The sequence below is a fragment of the Falco rusticolus genome, chromosome 9, assembly GCF_015220075.1.
Source record: "Falco rusticolus isolate bFalRus1 chromosome 9, bFalRus1.pri, whole genome shotgun sequence".
In the NCBI taxonomy this organism is placed as follows: Eukaryota; Metazoa; Chordata; class Aves; order Falconiformes; family Falconidae; genus Falco; species Falco rusticolus.
Genome location: NC_051195.1, coordinates 45,206,987 through 45,226,712, shown reverse-complemented (window position 1 = coordinate 45,226,712; position 19,726 = coordinate 45,206,987). Strand labels below are relative to the sequence as shown.

The 19,726-nt window shown below is 52.9% G+C and overlaps 3 protein-coding genes across 7 annotated transcripts; 2 read left to right on the top strand and 1 right to left on the bottom strand.

Moving 5' to 3' along the window:
• Positions 1-36: 36 nt before the first annotated feature.
• Positions 37-9,612, top strand: WDR31 (WD repeat domain 31). 3 transcript variants are annotated; one of them, XM_037400180.1, is made up of 10 exons: positions 37-81; positions 3,140-3,272; positions 4,090-4,219; positions 4,665-4,739; positions 4,847-4,991; positions 5,078-5,178; positions 5,812-5,879; positions 6,332-6,473; positions 7,181-7,343; positions 8,799-9,612. In XM_037400180.1, the coding sequence occupies exons 2-10, from the start codon at positions 3,226-3,228 to the stop codon at positions 8,957-8,959; spliced, it is 1,032 nt and encodes a 343-aa protein (XP_037256077.1). In that variant the 5' UTR covers positions 37-81; positions 3,140-3,225; the 3' UTR covers positions 8,960-9,612. The 3 variants fall into 3 exon arrangements, with proteins under 3 accessions (XP_037256077.1, XP_037256079.1, XP_037256076.1); XM_037400182.1 differs by lacking the exon at positions 37-81 and adding an exon at positions 440-2,102; XM_037400179.1 differs by lacking the exons at positions 37-81; positions 3,140-3,272 and having other exon boundaries at positions 4,116-4,219; positions 4,453-4,739.
• On the bottom strand, positions 9,181-17,209 carry PRPF4 (pre-mRNA processing factor 4). Of its 2 annotated transcripts, XM_037400177.1 has the most exons (15): positions 17,068-17,209; positions 16,474-16,518; positions 16,200-16,377; positions 15,781-15,967; positions 15,495-15,582; positions 14,629-14,708; positions 14,270-14,363; positions 13,248-13,342; positions 12,886-12,944; positions 12,137-12,260; positions 10,863-10,952; positions 10,482-10,604; positions 10,231-10,338; positions 10,026-10,144; positions 9,181-9,845 (listed from the first exon to the last, which is right to left on the bottom strand). In XM_037400177.1, exons 1-15 carry the CDS (start codon positions 17,125-17,127, stop codon positions 9,652-9,654), a joined length of 1,644 nt encoding a protein of 547 aa, XP_037256074.1. In that variant the 5' UTR covers positions 17,128-17,209; the 3' UTR covers positions 9,181-9,651. The 2 variants fall into 2 exon arrangements, with proteins under 2 accessions (XP_037256074.1, XP_037256075.1); XM_037400178.1 differs by lacking the exon at positions 16,474-16,518 and having other exon boundaries at positions 17,068-17,208.
• Positions 17,210-17,312: 103 nt separating this feature from the next.
• Positions 17,313-18,079, top strand: CDC26 (cell division cycle 26). 2 transcript variants are annotated; one of them, XM_037400189.1, is made up of 3 exons: positions 17,313-17,368; positions 17,489-17,593; positions 17,675-18,079. In XM_037400189.1, the coding sequence occupies exons 2-3, from the start codon at positions 17,513-17,515 to the stop codon at positions 17,849-17,851; spliced, it is 258 nt and encodes an 85-aa protein (XP_037256086.1). In that variant the 5' UTR covers positions 17,313-17,368; positions 17,489-17,512; the 3' UTR covers positions 17,852-18,079. The 2 variants fall into 2 exon arrangements, with proteins under 2 accessions (XP_037256086.1, XP_037256085.1); XM_037400188.1 differs by lacking the exon at positions 17,313-17,368 and having other exon boundaries at positions 17,474-17,593.
• Positions 18,080-19,726: the final 1,647 nt, after the last annotated feature.

The following is a 19,726-nucleotide window of genomic DNA, read 5'->3' as shown; positions in this document are numbered from 1 at the left end:
CGCCCCCCGCGGCCCCGCCCCGCCCCGCCCGCCCTGCGCCGCGCCGGGACGGGACGGACGGGACGGACGGGCCGGGCCCCGGTGAGTGCGCCTGTCCCCGGGGCGGGGCGGGCTGCCCGGTGTCCGCGGGGCTGGGCCAGGCACAGGGACCCGTGTTGTCCCCGTACCCCTCCCAGGGGTCCCCGTACGCCCCAGGGGCTGCCCCACAGCCTTCCCAGGGGTGATCCCAGCTCCAGGGACACGTGTTGTCCCCCTACCCCTGCCAGGGGTCCTCATACGCTTCCCAGGGGACTGTCCCGGCTGTAGGGACCCGTGTTGTCCCCGTACCCCTCCCAGGGGTCCCCGCACACCCCCCACCCCCCCAGGGGCTGCCCCACAGCCTTCCCAGGGGTTATTCCAGCTTCAGGGACACGTGTTGTCCCCGTACCCCTCCCAGGGGTCCCCGTACCCTTCCCAGGGGTCCTCATATCCTTCCCAGGGGGCTGTACCGGCTACAGGGACCCGTGTTGGCCCCGTACCCTGCCCCAGGGGCTGCCCCACAGCCTTCCCAGGGGGTTATTCCAGCTTCAGGAACACATGTTGTCCCCATATCCCTCCCAGGAGTCCCCATATCCTTCCCAGGGGGCTGTCCCGGCTGCAGGGACCCATGTTGTCCCCATACCCCCCCAAGGGGTCCCCGTACCCTCCCCCCCCAGGGGCTGCCCCACAGCCTTCCCAGGGGTTATTCCAGCTTCAGGGACATGTGTTGTCCCCGTACCCCTCCCAGGGGTCCTCATACGCTTCCCAGGGGGCTGTCCCAGCTGTAGGGACCCATGTTGTCCCCGTACCCCTCCCACAGGTCCCCATACCCCTCCGAGGGGCAGCCCCACAGCCTTCCCAGGGGGCTGTCCCGGCTACAAGGGCCCTTGTTGTCCCCGTATCCCTCCCAGGGGTCCCCATATCCTTCCCAGGGGGCTATCCCGGCTGTAGGGACCCATGTTGTCCTTACATCGCTCCCAGGGGTCCCTGTATCCCTCCCAGGGGTTGCCCTGGCTACAGGGACCCGTGTTGTCCCTGTATCCCTCCCAGGAGCCACCCCACATCCTTCCTATGGGGTTTCCCTGGCTATAGGGACCCATGTTGTCCCCATATTTTTCCCATGGGGCTGCCCCAGCTATAGGGACCTGCGTTGTCACCACACCTTTGCCAGGGTTGCCCCAGCTATAGCCCCCTGGACTGCGCCACATTGCCCCCACCGGGCTGCCCCACACCGACCTAGGGGCTCCCCCCATGCACAGGGACCCGGGGAGCACCCAGGGGGCACCCCCAGCCTCAGGGACCTGTGTCACTGCCTGGGGCCACCCCTGGCTACGGGGCTGGGGGCTGCCCCCGTGCCCCCCGAAAGCAGAACACCCCCTGCGAGGGGCTGTTTAACACCCCAGGAAAACGGGGAGAAACGTTGCTGTGGTTTCGGTGCTTTCTTTTTAAAAAATGATTTAGTAAAAAATTTTTTTGCTCTCTGCTAAGCGATACATTTGGGGAGAAGGGAGGATGGGAGCTCCTCCGGCGTGAAATTCGGTCTTGTGGAGGGGTGGCTGTGTATGGATCAGCTGCGGCAGGATCCCTGTGTTCCTGGAGAGCTTTGGGATGGACCAGGTTCATGGTCAATGTGTAGGGAAGCCTGCCAGATCCTAACACCTCAGGTGAGGGGAACGTCCTGCCCGAGCAGCTACTGCTCTTGTTCAGGATTCAGAAAAATCTCTTTTTGGCGGTGGGCAAAAGGCAGGAGAGAGCAGGCAGCCTCCCCCTGACACTGATTTGAGCTGATGTGCAGGTAGGGTCGACTGTGCATGTGTGCATTAACTCCATGAGTGGGGAAACATAGTAATCACCATAATTAAAAAATTAGAATTTACATCTCAGCTTTTTCCTAGAATCTTGTTTTACAGGAGAAAAAAACTCCGGGGTTCTCCTGCTGGCAAGGACAAACCCTGTTTGTTGCTCATGTACTGAAATGACCTGGACACTCAGTCTGATCAAATTGCTGAACTGTCGCTGCCCCTCGGCTGTGAGATTTCTTATTCTTCACAGCTTTTGAACATGCAAACTCATGGATGGAACAGGTGGAGATTAACTGGGTATTACTAATTGCTAATCACAACGGCTGTCAGGGTAAAATTAGAAAGGGAATATTTTGTAGAAACCCAAGCCCTCCTGCTTAGTGCTCCCAGGATTTGGTTTTCAGGTGGGCAGTATTTTGGGGTTTTGTGAGCAGAGCCTTCAAGCAGGTTTTTTCTTTGCTGGAACAAGCAGGCAGAGGTGCTTTTTTCTGATTTTTATTAGCAAAATACTACTGACCCAGAAGACGGGAATGCCAACATACACCTAGTACAGGCTAAATCCAATTAGCATGTCTTGAGCTAAGAAGAAGCCAATTACTGTACATGACAATTCACTGTCATTGAAAGTGGTTTCGGCTGGGTCGGTGACCCATGAGGATGAGGGGGAGATGCTGCCTCGGGCCCCTGCTCTGCCGAAGGCTCCTCTGCCCGGGTGGACGCTGGTGCGGGGACTGGCTGTGGGATGCCACGGGTGGGATGCCCCAGACTGGATGTGGGGTTGGAGTCTCTGGACATAGAAGCTGCTGTTCCCAAAGCATTCCTCAGCCTATGGAAAGATCGCTTCAAGCTTTACGTTAAGTCAGGCTGGTCCGGTGAAGTTCAGGCTGCCTGTGGCTGTGGTTACCTCGGTCCCACCTGGCACTATGGACTTTAGACTGGGGGTGTTTGCACTCACCAGCCTAGAGACTGGGATCTCTGGGAAATATGGAAGTCAAGAGCAGATACTGGAGTAAGAGGAGGCATGAGGTGCTAGAAGAATTGTAGGCAGCAGCTTCATCTCTATTGTGGCCTCACTAAGCTTGGATACTTTCAAAGCCCAGCTGTAAGGTCCCAGGAGCATCACCTCGGAAGGTGGCTCTGCTCTGAGCAGGTTTGCCTAGGGAGCTCCAGACGTCCCCTCCTCTGAGGTTTTTCTTCTTACTCTAAATGAAGTTAAGATGTAGATAGTGTGTTATCAGCATACATATGCCTTATCCCATATCTGTAACAAGGAGAAACCTCTCTGCATTCCCAGTAACACTGTGTCTCCTCACCCACAGCCCGCATCCCAGCGGCAGGCACCTGAGGTGCGGCGTGATGCTCCCCGCTGCTGGCCGGAGCGGGAGCTGTGCTAGTCGGCAGAGCTATGGGGAAACTGCAGAGTAAAATCACCTTCCACACCACCAAATACAGGTAACGCGATGCCAGGCGACCATGCCTGAAGTCAATAAATCAGGTTCGAGAGTAAAGAGAGAACAGCAAATGAATAGAGACTGTAGCAAGCGTGTGGGTTTAGTTCTGTTATTGAATGTATGAATTGGATTTTTATTTTTGACCCTCACTTCTAAAGTCTGCTCGGTTTCTTTGGGGGACTGAAATCTAAAATGTAGCTCACAGGAGTGGCCAAGTGTGCAACCATGGCCGGGGGTCCTGCCCATGGCCGGGGGTCCTGCTCTGCGATGGCTCGGGCAGAGCTCTGAAGGGTAACAGCTCCAGGGGCAACTATTTAGCCCAAAGATCCAAACCGCTTCACCGTCTCTTCAGAGACGCAGCGGCTTCCATGGGCAAGATGAAGCAATTCAGTGGGTGGCAGCAGGGTGGGTGATCTCTGCCTGGGGACCAGCTGAGAGCACAGGGCAGCAGCAGGGGGCTCGGTGGGCTTGGCCAGGCTGTGCCAGAGCAGAGGGGCGCAGCAGAGCCTGCCAGGTGTTAGTGGAAGGGGAGGCTGGCGAGATCAACATTTCTTTTCTTCTTTGCACCAGTATGGAGTGAGTTAACACCTAAATATTTAGCAGCTCTAGAGATGGAATAGACCTGCTCCATCTCACCTAGTCCAGGAGCATTTGTCCATTCCCAGCTCCCCCTTGGCTTTCCAAAGGCAGATGTTGTCGCTCCCCAGCGCAGCCGGCGGTGCCATCTCCCAGACCCCTCTTGCACTGGGGAGTGACACCCTGGCTTTGCTCTGAAGCCCCTGCAGCCCCTGCCACTGTCTCTTTGCCTGCTGCTGCAGGGCCGATGGCTCCGTGGAAGAGACAGGACCTGTCCGAGCCGTCAGGCAGCACGGCCCCACGCACACCGATGCCGTCGCTTCTGTGGCTGCTCTCAAACCAGACCTGTGTGTGTCAGGAGGACGAGATAAGGTGAGGTACCCCCTGCCACCAGGCACAAAGCACAGTCATGAAAATGTATTCACAGGTTCAGAAAATAAGGTTTAAACATGAGCTTTAAACATTTCCGTCAATGGTAACAACTTTGTCAGTTCCTGGATTTGGAAAGAAAAGATGAGCTTAGAGTGAGAGCATGCACTGAAGCACATTGAATCAAATATTATAACCTCTCCTGAACTCAGATCACATCCAATGGTCTCACCCAGGCTTGGGATCACTGGATCACATGTTACCTGGCACAGGACAGGCTCTAAAGGCAGCTGCATATGCTGTAGGAGCTCAAAACCAGAAGAACATGTTCCCTCTCCAAGCTTGGGCTGTGCACGGGTCTCAGTGTAACATAACCAAGAACGTGTGTAATCCTCCTTCACCCGCTCTGCTGCTGCCCCTGCTGATGCCTCTCCCTGCTGCTCCGCAGACCGTGGCCATTTGCAGCTGGAGATCTGGGGCTGCACTGCGGCGGTTCGTCGGGCACGAGCGGGAGGTCTCCAAGGTGAGCAATGGAGCGCGGTGGGGTCTCTGGTACGGGTACCTGTCAGGGACTGGGGAGCCCGGAATGACGGAGCGACTAACTGGCTTCTCCTGTCTTGTCCTTGGCAGGTCACCGCTGCCCCTGACTCAGACAGAGTCTTCAGTGCATCGCGGGACAAGACAGTGATGATGTGGGAGCTTCACGGGACCTCGGGGCCAAGCCAGCGCTTCCTGGGACACGACCTGGTTGTTACTGGACTGGCTGTGAGCCCAGGTGAGGGACAACACACTCCCATTGCCCAGGGATTTATTGACAGCTTTTCTTGACTTTTTTTTTTTAATGTTAACTTGTGGTTGCAGATGCCTCCCAGCTGTGCTCAGGTTCACGAGACAACACCGTGTGCAAGTGGGACACAGAGACCGGAGAGTGTCTGGGCAGAGCCGCTATCTCCAGGAATCTGGTAGGAGCTGCTGGTTTCTTGCATCCTATCTCAGCAGCTCGATGCCTGCACAGTTATTTGGCACATGAAGCCACGTAGAACAAATTTGCTCTGAGCTTGGTGCTGCAAGAAGCCCTTGAGGCACTGCACGGGTTGCCTGTGCACCTGGGGAGACCAAAGCTCAAGGCTGGTTACTCCGTTCTCCAAGTAACAGAAAATCCAGGAGCACAAAGGTACCAAGACCCATACAGAAATGTATTAATGTTCCGACTGATAGCTGCTAGGGAGCACCTTGCACCGTGGGGGCTGCCTTCCCTTCTGTTCCAGCTCAGCAGCAGAGCTGCTATGGGTACCATCTTCTGGCTCCCGTGCCACATACCACGGCTCTGTGTGCTGCTGAGCTGTTGGCACCTCCCTGCTTGCAAATAACCACGATTATATATATATATATATATATATATATATATTATCTATATAAAATAATAATAGGGGAGCAACATTGGTGGGAAGTACAAAAAACCTTCATCCAACGTTTCCTGCTCGTAACCCAGCATGAGGAAGAGGGTGGGAGCGCGCTGGATGTGTACCTACAGGTGGATGCCAGCCTGGGCTGCAGGCAGGGGTGGGCTCCCGCTCATCCTTCCCTCTCCACAGGTCACACATCTGTGCTGGGTTCCAGGAGAACCTTATGTCATCCAGACCTCAGAGGATAAAACAATCAGGTAAATCCTTCATGTGGCCACAGAGAAGGAAGTTACAGCCTGGGGCACGTGGGGGTTATGGAAGATGCCGGCGCACAAGCTGTCTCTCTGGTTGTCATGACCACCTGGTCTCCCATGCCCTGCTGGGGTGGCTAGTAGCCACCTTCCAGCTCACCTGGGTCTTGGAGCTGTAGCCTCTTGCCAGGGGAGGATGGTCTAGGGACATCCGTGGCTGTAAGCAGCACGGGGTGGCAGCTGTGGGTGGAAAGGAGAATTAAAAAAAGCAAGCTCAGCACAGCTGCTCTGGATGGAGATTGATCCAGAACAGATAAATGCAAGGATGCAGCATGGGGCACAGCAGCAAGGGCAAAGCACGAGGGCACAGCGAGGGTGTGGGGGGCGCGGGGTACGGAAGGAAGCCTGTCGTGGTGATGGTGCATCAGAGTCCCCCTCCCCACTGCCGTTCCTTCCAGGATCTGGGACAGCCGGGAGCTGCAGGTGGCACACACGTTCCCAGCCAAGCAGCACATTCAGACGTGCTGCGATGCCAGCCAGGATGGGCGGTACTGCCTCAGCAGCAGCAGTGGCTCCGCGGGCGAGGGCAGCGAGGCCACCGTGAGTTTGCCGGGCACCGAGTCCGGCTTTTTCTGATTTTTTTTCTCCCACATTCACGGGATACAGCAGAGGGCAGCAAGATCAGCGCTCCAAGGATCTGCTTGCTCCCACTGTCTTGGCCTTATGCTGGTGTCACCAGCCAGGGCTGGAGCTTAGTGCCTTCCTGCCTGTCCCTTCGGTAAGCCTTCTGCTCAGAGAACAGCCGAGCTGACATTCTTCCTGATTAAAGCACTGGAGTTTTGTTTCAGTAATGGCATCAAGGAGCACGAGGCTCTCACAGAAAGCCTGTAAGGGGCCCTTTGCTCAAGGTGTTTCCAAACCAGGGATTCAGCCCTGCAGGTTCTCAGCCCTGCAGGTTCTCAGCCCTGTGTGTGAGCATCGAGAGGATGAGACCATCCCACCCAGGGAGAGCAGGGCTGAGGGCGGGAGCAGGCTGGAGACACAGCTATCTGCCCTGGCAGTCTTAGCCCATCAGCTCCAATGGGTGTGGGCACATGCTCAAATAGTCACCGATGGTGAAAATCCCCTGAGGTTTGAAGTTCTCCAGGACCGGGAGCATGAGCAGGGCCCAAAGGCAGTAATTGTACTCTGGGGATGGGCAAGGAGCTCTTTATCCAAAACCATCTTCCTCTCTTTGTAAAAGAGCTCCGTGTTGGCAAGTGGCAGCAACAGAGCCTGAGCTCGAACCTCTGCCTGTTGCCTTGCAGCTGTGGGACCTACGGCAGACAAGAAACCGAGTGTGCGAGTACAAAGGGCATTTACAGACCACGACCTCGTGCGTCTTCCTTCCACGCGGCCCAGCTGTCACCCCCAGCATTGCCACGTCCTCCTACGACAGCACAGTGAAGGTCTGGGACCGTGACACTGGAGGTAGGGGAGGGTCCCGCCCACGCCACGCGCCTCACTCTGGGATAACTGTTCCCTTTGTTTCTGTCTCCTGGTGGTGATGGGCACGATGATGCCTGAAATCTCTGGGTTTTACTCTAATCCAGCTGCAGGACTGGGTGGAGTGTCCTTCCTACAATAAAAGGAAGCAGCGATGAGAGATGGCTTTTAAAGATCCATCCGAGTTCAGCAATGACAGGACAAATGATAAAAATAAAAACGAACAGGGGAACTCCAGGGCTTTCCACAAATACGAGTGGAAAGTTGTAAAAAACAGTCGTGCTGGAGGACAGAGGGCTGGTGAGCAACTGCCCTGCCTTTGGTTGTCCCCTTGAGGGGAATCACGGCCGTTTGGGGGGTACCTCTGCCTGCTGGAGGGAATCACTGCCGTTTGGGGGGTACCTCTGCCTGCTGGAGGGCTTGGCGAGGGCAGAGTCCTCACCTGAGCTGGGCACAAAGGCTGTTAACATGCCAAGCCCTGCCGTAGCAGCAGGCTTGTTAGTAACGCCTTGCGCAGAAGGCAGGGACCTCTTGGAAGCCATTCAGGTTCACAGACACACACCAAATGCGGTGAAGTCATCAGCATTAGATGCTCCCCGTGTCTAAGCCCCTCTCCAAATGCACTTATTTACCATAGGATGAAAATAGAAACCTGATGATCCCCTGCAGAAAAGCTCTCGCCTTCTGTTTCACTCACCTCTTCTCTCACCCTGGTGCCCGCACACGCCAAGGTGGCCGCGGGGTTGGCAGCAGATTTGTTTTGATCCTGTTGCCTCCACAACTGGGTGACTACCACAGCGGCCAGCCTTAATTCAGCTGCTCCTGGAAGGGTGCAAGTCACCACAAGAGGTGGTTGCCTGACTGTCCGTGCCAAATGCAGCTGTTGGCAGCTCAGCATGGGGCTGGGGTCCCTGCACTAATGCTGCCTCGGGGTTTGTGTAGTAAGAGACACGAACAGAAGGGCCGATGGACATTGTAAGTCTTATTTCTCTTTCCCTTTTGGAGGTTGATCAAAACTGCATGTTGAGTGTAGCACAGCCCTTAGGAAAACCATTTCTGGACCATAAGCAATTTGGGAGAAAAAGGCAGGTTGGGAACGCCTCCACGCAAGACCTGCAGCTCTGCCCAGCGGGGTCGGTCTGTCCATCCATCCCCGCTTTGTCTCCAGGGAAAGGGCAGAGCCTGACGTCAGCCTGGATCCCTGTGAGCTGGCCACTGCCCGACTGGGCAACGCACAGGTCCCCCGTGGGGCTTACAGGGGTGGAGGGTCTCTCTTCTAGGGGGCACGTGCCGATGCCTTTGGCTGCGGGGACCCGGGACAGCGAGGGGTGCAGCTCACCTGCCTCAGGCGAGCAGGCAGAGCCAGGTGGTGGGAGGTTGGTGTGGTCATGTCTCATCTTGGCAAACCAAGCGTGCCGAGTGATTTGTCTCTTCCCTCAGCCTGCCTGGCCTCCTTGTGCCTCGAGGGATCGGGACCACTGGTCTCACTGGCCGTCTGTGACAGCTCCACACTGCTCTGCGCAAGTTTTCACTCGGGAATTCACGTACTCCGGATGAGTGACGGTGCAGACCCGGCGCTGGAGGAGGTGGCAGCATTTTGACCGTAGTAACCTCCCTGGCAGAGACTGCCCTGCGAGGGGAGGCAACTCCCCCAGAGCTTCCCCCCCGACTGCCAGCACCAGGAGAGCGTTCACATGTAGAGCAACGATGTGTGATCAGTGGGGCGGCCACAGGGGGATTTACTGGTTTCAGATTGTGCGTGTGGGGAAGGAACTAGAGCAGTCTAGAAGAAAAGCCACATCACTGATACATTCAGGCCAAGTTCTTGCTCCCGAGTGAGCCTTCTGCATTTTATTTACAGAATCTCCACACAGGCTACCAAAGGCTCTTGGAAAATGAAAGGTATTAACAGAGGCTGAATAACACCATACCCGAGGGCTGTATGGCGACCTACAAATGACCGGAACAGGCTGGAGAAAGCCTGTGAGCCTGACTTGGAGGGGAGGGTGGACGCCTATGGACTGTCTCCAAATTACAGCAGAAAGCACTATCTGTGGTATAAAACCAAAGTCCTAAAAAGTGGAAAAACATCACCCAAGATCTGACTCCAACCAAGCCCTGGGAAACAGAAGCGCTTCAAAAATACCTCAACCCAAGACCAACTAGTGACTACAGCTATCGTAACGCATGTTGCAATAGCCGATTTCTTTTTTTTTCTTTAATATAAAAAAAAACAAGTCTTAGTTGAAAGCCATTAACGTCTCCATTCCAGTTCATAAGCAGCACCTCTGAGCTACTCCGCTGTCCACAGCTTGAAGGTTCTGTCATAGGAGCAGGTCGCTATCAGCTGGCCATCGAGGGAGATATCCAGTCCCATCACCTTCCCCTCGTGACCAGCCAGGGTCTTCAGAGGGGACCAGCCAGGGTGAGTCCAGATCTTTGCGGTGTTGTCGTAAGCGCCTGTGAGCAGGAAGTTACCGTGATTGGCTGCAGCAGAGGATGAGAAAAAGGGAGAAGTGAGATTTGCAAATAATCCCACGGCAAATCTTTTCTGCTAACCAGTACAGGTCTTCCTGACCTGAAGATGTGGTTTCGAGTTGCCCCTATCCCCTGCCACCTCAGCTTGGGAGAGGCAGGGATAAGGAACATCAGCCAGGAGGTACTTACGTTCAAATTTCACTCCAGTCACCAGGTTCTGATGGGCAGGAATGGTGTAGATGCACTTCCTCTGGCGGAGGTCCCATACCTTGCAGGTATTGTCACCACTGCCAGTTGCGACGTGGTATCTGCCAAAGGATGGAGAAGAACATGTTGTTGGGAGCTGGGTTTGTACTCAGAGCTCCCACGTAAACCACGCAAGCTCCTTTCTTACCCATTTGGGGAGAAGTTAACCCCGTAGATCTCCTTCAGGTGGCCTTCTAGAAACATGATACAGCGTCCTGTGCGCAAGTCCCACACCCGGCCAAAAGCATCCAGTCCACTAGGAAGGGAGAACCCAAGCGTTGCCCATCAGGCCTCAGCAACTGCCAGAGTAGGCTCAGAAATTGCTGGGGCACTCGGCATCAGCCAGCAACAAAACCTTGATAATACTGCACACCCAGTCCTGCCACAAAGGACACTCACCCAGTCCCAGCGAGAGACCCATCCGTGTGAAAGGCAATGTCATAGACCCCTTTGCTGTGCCCCTCCTGATGGAGAATCTCTTCCTGAGCTTCCAGGTCCCACAAGCGCCACGAGTGATCGTAGCTGTAAAAACAAAGTGTTTGTCCAAATACACGTATCTCCAAGGAGAGTAACAGGATATTTCATTAACTCTGTGGGCATTTTATTTCCAGCTGGAGACCAACAGGGTCTCACGTGAGGGGCAGACAACAGCCCAGCTGCTGTCAAGAATGGCCAACCCTTGCCCATGCTGGGCTCCTCTGTGGACAAGCAATGGTAGTCACTGGGCTACCAACTAGACAGCTAATGGTAATGTCTTTGCAAACAACGAAATCTCTGTACCAGGTAGTACCCAGGAACCTCCCAGACGGGTGCCACATCACACGTGCCACTCTCATGCTGTGTCCTTCAATATCTGCCACTGGTTCATCACTAAAAAACAGAAACAAAAATCATTGGACACTGGTCGGAGGTGGCTGGCTCTAGCCAGGCCTCTGCAAATGTTATGATCACAACAGAAGAACTGCTAATTAAAGGCAAGCCAGACAGGAACGTCAGAATTTTAACTAATGACTCCAAATTCTGCCTTTTGTTCACACACCTAAAGCTTTAAATAAAACCCCTTTATCCACACTCATGTTGGTTATAACGTTCTCCTGGGATAACTGTTATTCCTGAAAACTAACAAGGCCCTTGTCATTAGCACTTTGAAAGTGCAGAAACAAAATGTGGACTACCTGAATTGCAGGGAGTTTTTTTTCTGTGACTACACAGAACACATCCTGAACTACCGCAAATTCTGCTATTCTGAAAAACTGCAGGGAGGCAAGACAGAGTGAATATTTATTCTCCCAGAATTACAGGCAGTAGGTCAGCAGCCTTCAGCAGAAGGCCTGAACAGCATTTAGTGTTTCCAGCAGGCTAACTAGAGATGTGGTCACGTAAGACTAGTAAACGCCCTGTCCCTTTGCACAGGTATGCTTCTGCAGTTAGGAACGGCAACTTTCAGCTAAGGATGAACAACTGAGGATCTCACAGCTGCCTGCCTCTTCCTGAGGTGCACTGCAGGGCTCCACTTTTCAAACACAGCTGATGCTTGGTATCTACACCGTTCCCTTCTTTACAGGCTTGAGACAGATGGTGCACGTGTTCCAGAACTACACTGTGCAGTGACAGAGCTACTTGTTTTCATCACAGGCTGAAGCTTTTGTGCATGGTCATATATTTGGTTAGTCCACCTCCCAATACTGGTGCTATCCAATAACTCAAAAGTTCATTTCTTAATACTCAAGAGAGGAAATTTCCTCCTAAATGAAAGGTTAGAATGAAATGATCTCCAAGTCTTCCATCCATCACCCAAAGCAGTTTACTAATGCCCAGCAGCAATTATGACTTGATTCTTTTCAGATAATTTCCCCTCACCTTGATTCCCCTAATCAGGGTGATCTCTTTTCCTGCTGAAGAAGGTGGCACATACTGAGGCCAGGAATTGCACTGGTATAACTACAAGAAAAGGTTATATTTGCAGGAGGATGGTAAATGTCCAGTGTTTAGTAACACAAAATAAACCCCAAAACAGCAATGCTGCAGCTGTGCATGTCTGGTATCGTTCTGACCTTTCAAGGCTCCAGAGTTTGACAGAACCATCAGCCGCACACGAGGCCAGGTTAACATCCTTCTTGTCTAGGGAGACAGTGGCTTTGGGATGGAAGACTATCGCTCCTACGTTGGTGTTGTGTCCTTAAGAGAAAGGAAAATTAAAATTCATCATCTGCCACATGATCTTGGCCAATTCTTCAGAACAGCAGCATTTATTTGTTACTAATTAGTCAGGTACCAGTGAACACTTTCACCGTGTCATCCCACATTGGGTGAAGTTGCATTATAACGGCCAGACACATTGGTCCTGTGAACTGCTAAGCTGCAATTCCAGTAGCACTGAGGTTTGTCATCCTCAAAATGTAGTGAAAATTTAACATATAAATCAAGACACTGACGAAATACAAAATGTGAGGGCAAAAGTTGTGACCCCTGTTCAAAGAACCTTACTACTGTTAAATGACCTGGCCAAAAACGCTCGTATTTGGATCAAAATAACCCAAACCAGGTTTTGAAACAAAACAAACCACCATTCAGAAACAGAAACAGCAAACTTGAGTCTTGGCTCTAAGAGAAAAGCCAAGACTTCCTCTTGGTTATCTGACACGTGCCCATGCTCCACAAGCCTGACTGACACTCATTAAAATAAAGTCTGCCCAAAGAATACTACACTTTGAGTCACAAAGTAGTGCAGGTCTGGGAACTCAACCCAGAGAGGAACAAAAGAACTAAGCAAAGAGTCTCAGTGAAAGTCGCTTTTCTCTACCTCGTAAGGTGTGAACAAGGTTGCAGTCAGGCACAGACCAGAGCTTGCACAATCCGCTCCTGTTGAAGACAAGGAACAGATGTCAGCATAGACAGGAATGTCAAAGAACAGATCAAACAGAGCTGCAAAGCCACCCTGGGGGGTTCTGCAGTAGCTAAAATACCAGGACACTTCAGGCAACCATCCATGGGAACTAATGGACTCAGACAGAAACCTCAGCTAAGCTCTAAACCGAAGTGAAGAGTTCAGAGTAGGAAGAAAAACCATTTCTGAACTCTCACAAGCCTCCAATAACATCCCTCTTCTTCACTCCTGCTGTGCTCTCCCAGCCCCTAAAGCAAACGCTGTACAAGAAAACTTACCAACAGGCAGTAGCGAGAAGTTTGGAATTGGGGCTGAAGTGGCAGTAGGACAGCGGGCGATCATCTCCAATCTGACTGCAGAAGTTATTCAAGGACTGTAACCAGACAGACAGAAAATAACTGAAGTACAAACAAACTAGAGAAAGCCCCAGCCAAAGACTGAGGTGAAGGAGGCAAATGTACACAGGAGGAGGCAGAGGCCTTTGGAAAGTCACTTCCAAAGGGAGGAGCTGCCCAGGAGCCACTCCAGCTCCGAGCAGGAAGGCCACGGAGCCAGCCTGCCCAGTGTAAGCTAGCACGGCCCTGGGGCGCAGCTCAGCATTCCATGTGCCACCCGCAATACGTGCCACCAATAACCCTGCAGGCCTGCTTTGTGACTCTGGCTTTAACAGAGAACTTACTGTAGTTTCAGCCTCTTTCTACAACTCATCCAACAAACGCAGCTGGACAGACTAGGGCAGGCAGTGCGGTGCGCTTAGGGGAGAAGCAAATCCTCTGGCAGCTAATGCCTCTGGGTGTAAACAGGATTAGAGTGGCACCACACTGTGTGCTTGAGCCTCTCTGTTAAGCTGGGAATCTGACTTAACAAGCTCAAAAAGGGCATCCCAGAGTCATCTAAAGCATGTTTTGCATTACTGTGTTGGTTATTATTTCCCAGTGACGACCGTACAGGTAAAGGAAAGTTAGCAGTCCCTTCCTAGCCAGCTAAACCTGTGAGAAAGCCAAGAAAAAATTCCTTTAACTTCACAGGTAAGCGGCAAGGTAATGCAGGGGTATCTCTTCATCCCCTGCCATGCAAAGGGACAACTCAAGTACATCTCTCGAATCACTTGAAGAAAGAGCTAGAACATGCTTTATGCATAACACAGGGAAAGAGAAAAAGCAGAGCTCTCCAACAGAAGACAGTGCAGAAAACTACACGCATCTCCCGACAGCACCTCTGAGCAGCTGATCCCTTTCTGATATCTTTGGAAGATCAGCAAAAGTTGTAAAAACAGCAGCTGAGCAGCTGCCACACCTACTCGCAGGGATTTGTGTAGCTCCTGTCTCTGTGATGTCCTGGTTGCCTCTGGAATCTCTTTGAGTAGACGGGCTTCTTCTAGCCGCTTCACCGCCCTGTGAAGAGAAAAGGTGAAGTAACAAGCCTCTACATTTTCCTCACCCTGCTGCTGGAAACAGGCTTTTCCCTCTTCTTCCCCCAAACTGGGCCAACTCGAGCCAGTCACTGAGAACTCAAGCTCTAAGCTTACTGGACCTGTCTACCAGTGTATGTTCCCTATTCCTTTGACCTCAAATATCCTGCACTACCCACAGTGGGATTAGCAGCTGGATTTTACAAAAGGCTGCATCTCCCTCCTTCGTTTGCGCTCTTTTATCTCACCTGGGCAGCGAGTAGTTAGCAAGCCACAGCCTCGCTGTTTTCAGACTGCGTGGTCCTTCGTGGTACCAGGTTTGCTGATACTGTAACAAAAAGAACAAAACTGAAGAAAAAACTAAGGTGATACTTCTCTTCCATTCAGTTACCTTAGATGACTTCCTCTTAGTACATTAAGTGCCACCACAGCATCTGCTCTTAAATCTTGCTGTGTTAAGGCCTCTTTTTAAGGGCATTTTGCATAACTATAAGCCCTAGGATTAAGAGACTCAAGTCAAACGCTCAGCCCTATAAATCAGAACCTGACGTGCTGCTGTTTCACTCAAGAATATTCCAATTGAACACTAACTCATTTTTACTTAATGACGTACAGCTTCCTCCTTGCCTACACATCGCCCAGTAAAAAGAACACCCAGAGCTGCAGAAGCTGTCCTTATTTCTAACAGCAACCTCAAAAAATAATAAGGAAAAAATGGAGTGAGAAAAGAGACAGGAGAAGCAAAAAGAAAGAAGAATCAAAGGCAGAAACATGTAGCAGCAGGAACATAATACTTTCTTCCCAAGTATGAAGACAAACAACAATGAAAGACTCGCTATACTAAGGAACAAACATCTGATCTCCTCTTCTATATGCCGTATGGAGCTCGGAATTTGGTCAGCGAGTACAAGCCAGACTTAATGCTCCTGATTTAGACAAAACATTGCCCAGTTTTGCTAACGTGGGCAATACAGAAGCAGCATGAAGGGATGACAAAAGAACCCACAGACTGACCAAAACCAAGAGTCCTGGACATAGTAGAGACTGTCAAAGGAATCTTAAAGGGTATCATACAAATCTCCCTCAGCACTGAGAGAACAAGAGAGACCATTACCTCTTCTTTGGATTTTTTAGACCTGTCGTCATCTTTCCTCGTCTTTTTTAATGCATCTGTGCCAACCACTGAAAGGATATTTCTTAATCTGGAAAGAAACACAGGAAGTTGTATTCACTCAGTGAATTCTCAGCTAACCTGACAAATAATCACTGCCTGCCTTTCTTGCTGCACTGCAATGAAGTGTTACTGACTCGCGGCACTCACTGCACCCCAGCTAAAAGGAAAACATCAGGGATTTGATAAATTGAGACCCTGTTTGCAACAGCCAGGGCAGACACAGCACCTCTCCCTCCTTTCTGCAGGGCCTTCTCCAAAGAGCGTGATGGGCTCCCCAAGTGCTCGCAAACAGGCCTTCACTTCAGAGTCATCAGTGGAGACGTTGATCTGCCGGGCTCTCTTCCTGCGCTCAAACTCAGCCAGAACTTCTGCCTGCCGCTCGCTCATGTGGTCTTCAAGATCAAAGACCTCACCTGAACAAAAAAATGAAATTGTCAGATTGAAAACAATGGTTGGATGAGAGATCCCTCTCAAACAGGAAGATCCAAACACAGAGCCAACCGTCCAGGCAATGGTGTCATAGTTTTGATTTTAAATTATACTCAGAAGCTGAGTATAATTTTCAAATTTTCAAAAGAAGACTTCTGAAAACTTCATATTCCAGAACGAGGGGGGGAAAATAAAAAGGTGGTTAAACATTCTCACCGCTGCTTATGTTGATGTTGCCAGCCTCAATCGCAGCTTTCATCCCTTCTTTTCCCAGCAGCCCTGATTCTCCTTTTGCCAGACGCTCCCTTTCCTTCTCTTCCAAACTGCCATAAAAGATGGGGGCCCTCTTGGGTGGAGGAGCATCGCTCTCTTCTGCAGGCTTGCTCTTTGCAGCCTAGAAGGTAAAGGCAGAATTTTGGCAAAAAAGGAAATGACAAACAGCCTGGCTGTGCACGAAAGCACTGCTCTGCTGGAGAAAGTTTGTACGTACATCACTAAGAGACCCTGAAGTTGTATTCGAGTTGTTAATTTTGGACTGTTGTCCCAAATACGAAGATAGAAAATAAAACGCCATGTTAAACAATTTGCATAAGTTAGACTGAATTATTTTCTGGTTATTATCTGCTTAGACCTCATTCTTAAGGCTGGGGGATTTTTTTATTTTTTAAGAAAACTTTAAAACACAAAGCTTTTCCTAATCTTGCTGAACAAGTGCCAGCAAAGGCACGAGCAATGCCTTTGTTAAAAAAAAAAAAAAAAAAAAAAAAAAAAGGACCAGCAGCTCTCGATGCCCTTTACCGGGAAGCAGTGGAAGATGCTCCCAGGAGCGGAGCGTTAGAACAAATTTCCACGAAAAACAAAAGGGTTCTGTAAAAACGCATGAAAACACGTAACCGCTCCAGTCGCGGCCCTTCGAATAGCTCCGGTGTCACCAGCGGCGCGGGGCGGGGGGGAGGGGCCTGCCCCACACCAGGGCCGCCCCGCCACAGCAAGCCCCAGGCCCAAAAGCAGAACGGCTGGGCCGGCCCGCGGCCTGTCCCCGCTCCCGCAGGGGTAACGGGCCCGGAGCCACCCACCCACCCACCTCTGCAGGCGCGGGGGGGCGGGCGCCGCCTTTCGCCGCCGGTGCCCGTGCAGAAGCCATGGTGGCCGCGCTCCGGTAGCCGCACAGAGCCGCGCCGAACTCCACCGCCTCACAACCACTTCCGGGGGACGCGGGGCACGCCGGGAGGCGCGGGGCACGCCGGAAGGCGCGGCGGGGCGCGGGGCACGCCGGGAGGCGCGGTGGCGCTTAGCGGCAAGACGCGCGGGGCACGCCGGGAGGCGGAGTAGGCTGGGCGGTGCGGCCCGCGTGGGTGCGGCGTGGGGCGGCGGCGGCGGCCGAGGCGGAGCGGCGGCGGCCGAGGCGGAGCGGCGGCGGCCGAGGCGGAGCGGCGGCGGCCGAGGCGGAGCGGCGGCGGCCGAGGCGGAGCGGCGGCGGCCGAGGCGGAGCGGCGGCGGCCGAGGCGGAGCGGCGGCGGGCGGTGGCAATGCTGCGGCGGAAGCCGACGCGGCTGGAGTTGAAGCTGGACGACATCGAGGAGTTTGAGAGCATCCGGAAGGACCTGGAGGTGCGAGCGGGGCCGGCCGCCCCCGCGGGCCCTGCCCGCCCCTGGCTGGGCGCGCCGTGACACGACCCCTTTGCCCCGCAGAGCCGCAAGAAGCAGCGGGAGGACGCGGAGGTGCCGGCGGCCGGCGAGGAGGCGGCGAGCATCGCGCTGGGCGCCGACCACAAGAGCCGGGAGCAGATCATCAATGACCGCATCGGCTATAAGCCTCAGCCCAAGGCCGGCGGCCGCGCCGCCCACTTCGGCACCTTCGAGTTCTAACGGCGGGGGGGACCCAGCAGCCCTGGGGGGGGCCGGCAGCCGCGGGGGGGCCGGGGCTGGTGGGTCTGGTCTCGCCATCCCTCCCCTTTGCTGTTTCAGTTTGCTGGATGTGGGTTTTTTAAGTGGGTCTGGTTAACACGCCCATTAACGTCCCATGGCCAAGTGTCTCCTTTGAATTAAATATGTCTTTTTTTTTTTAATAAAAAAAAAAAAAGCAAGCCACATGAACTGCTTCAAATGGCTGAGGAGACCACGCAGGCAGGGATGGAAACACCCAGGATGCCGGTGTTTCCTTCACCTGTGTGTGCCCCGATACAGCAAAGCAGTAAAACACTGCCCCTGCAGAAGGATCCTGTGGGGGATCTTGTAATTTAGTAATGTTCAAAATGGAGACGGTGAATGTGTTCATTTAAACCTTTCACCCTCCAAGCTGGTGACCCTGCTAAGGAGAAGGTACCGGGGAGCCTCTCATTAGCGTTTTATAGGCCTGTATGAATAAAGGCGGCAGCTCCAGGTGCAACAGATGGTGGTTCTGGATGCTGCTATCCCCCTTTCCTGAGAAGGCCGGGAAAGCAGCCCCCAGGCCTGTTAAAATCCCCCATCCCCAATTTCAGAGATGGCCCTACAGCTGCTTCTCCCTCAGTGTCACAGCTGGGCTGTGGGTTGGGCCCTCAGCAGGGAATGGTCACAAATGCGGATGCAATAGAGCACACTGGGCAGGTGGTTGTGGAACAATATCCCCTATTTTCTGATCAAGCAGTTTTTCCTTTACCCTTCCATTCAGCCCTGGGGAGCACATCACCCCAGCTGCAGTGATTTGTCACCCTGTGATGGGAGTTTCAGGTAGTTGCCTGTGATGTTTGTGGCTTGGATCAAAGGTCAGCAAGGATTTCCTTACAGGTGGCATCATATAAAAGTGGAAAGGCAGACTGATTTCTGGTGGACTAACCAACATATATACCTGATGTTGCAGCAGCGATCCGTACCACCACCAGCTGGCCAGGCAAATCACCGAAGGGTGTGGTAATGCAGAGCCCCAAAAAGGAGGGGTCAGCGTGCAGTGAGGCAGCCCGAAGAAAGCGAGTTATGAAAACTGAAGCAGGTTGTTGGTGTTTAAGCAGCTCTGCTCCCTCCAGCCTGGGGCAGGAGGCAGAGCAGGGTGCCAGCAGCCCTGGGGCCAGAGGCTTGCTCTGCTCCTGGCTGGGACTGTTCTCAACCATATTTCAGCACAGCGACCAGTTTATTTTTTCAGTGTCTCAAGTAGTGCTCCGAACTGGACTTGTTAAATTCATGCTTCATGTATTATAGGCACATCACATCTCAGGTCAGGCTGGGAAAATGTAGAGAACTTAAATGGGAGTGAGCCACAGCTTGGCCTAGAGCAGGGCTGCTTTTCCAGTCTAATACCACATAAAATTACCAGGGATTGCTCTGCTTCTTGGGTGTTCCCAAGGTGCCCCAGGTCTGACAGGGAACCACCAGAGCAGGTTCTAAACATCCTGTGGTTGGACAGGGGAAGAAAACCCCAGGCAGCCCCTCACTCCTCTTGAATGGATGAATATGATCTAGAGTAAAACCCCGCTGAGAGAGACCAGCGTTCCTTGCTGTACGCAGACGCCTTCCACGCACCGAGGGGCCTCACTGTTACAGCTCCCTAAAACTCCTGTCCTTTGACTCCTCCAGCAGATCCAGGAGGCACCCATTCCTCACGGATGGGAATTCCATCTTGGCTTTCCCCCCGCTCTGCGAAGTAACTGGACTGAAGCAAACTGTGACTCATGCAGCATGTCTTCCCACACTCCTGGTTCCAGTTGTTGCTTGCACTTGGGGCAGGCCCAGAGGATGCTGCTCCTCTCCCCCATCCCTGATCACCTG

Coding starts and splice junctions, on each gene's coding strand:
- PRPF4 (XM_037400177.1), bottom strand. CDS start 17,127: ATGGCTTCTGCACGGGCACCGGCGGCGAAAGGCGGCGCCCGCCCCCCC. Junction 13,343..14,269: donor AGCTACACAAATCCCTGCGA/GTAGGTGTGGCA, acceptor GTCTGGTTACAG/TCCTTGAATAACTTCTGCAG. Junction 10,953..12,136: donor AAACTCTGGAGCCTTGAAAG/GTCAGAACGATA, acceptor TCTGTTTTTTAG/TGATGAACCAGTGGCAGATA.
- CDC26 (XM_037400189.1), top strand. CDS start 17,513: ATGCTGCGGCGGAAGCCGACGCGGCTGGAGTTGAAGCTGGACGACATC. Junction 17,594..17,674: donor GCATCCGGAAGGACCTGGAG/GTGCGAGCGGGG, acceptor TTTGCCCCGCAG/AGCCGCAAGAAGCAGCGGGA.
- WDR31 (XM_037400179.1), top strand. CDS start 4,473: ATGTTACCTGGCACAGGACAGGCTCTAAAGGCAGCTGCATATGCTGTA. Junction 5,179..5,811: donor CCGCTATCTCCAGGAATCTG/GTAGGAGCTGCT, acceptor CCCTCTCCACAG/GTCACACATCTGTGCTGGGT. Junction 6,474..7,180: donor GCGAGGGCAGCGAGGCCACC/GTGAGTTTGCCG, acceptor GTTGCCTTGCAG/CTGTGGGACCTACGGCAGAC.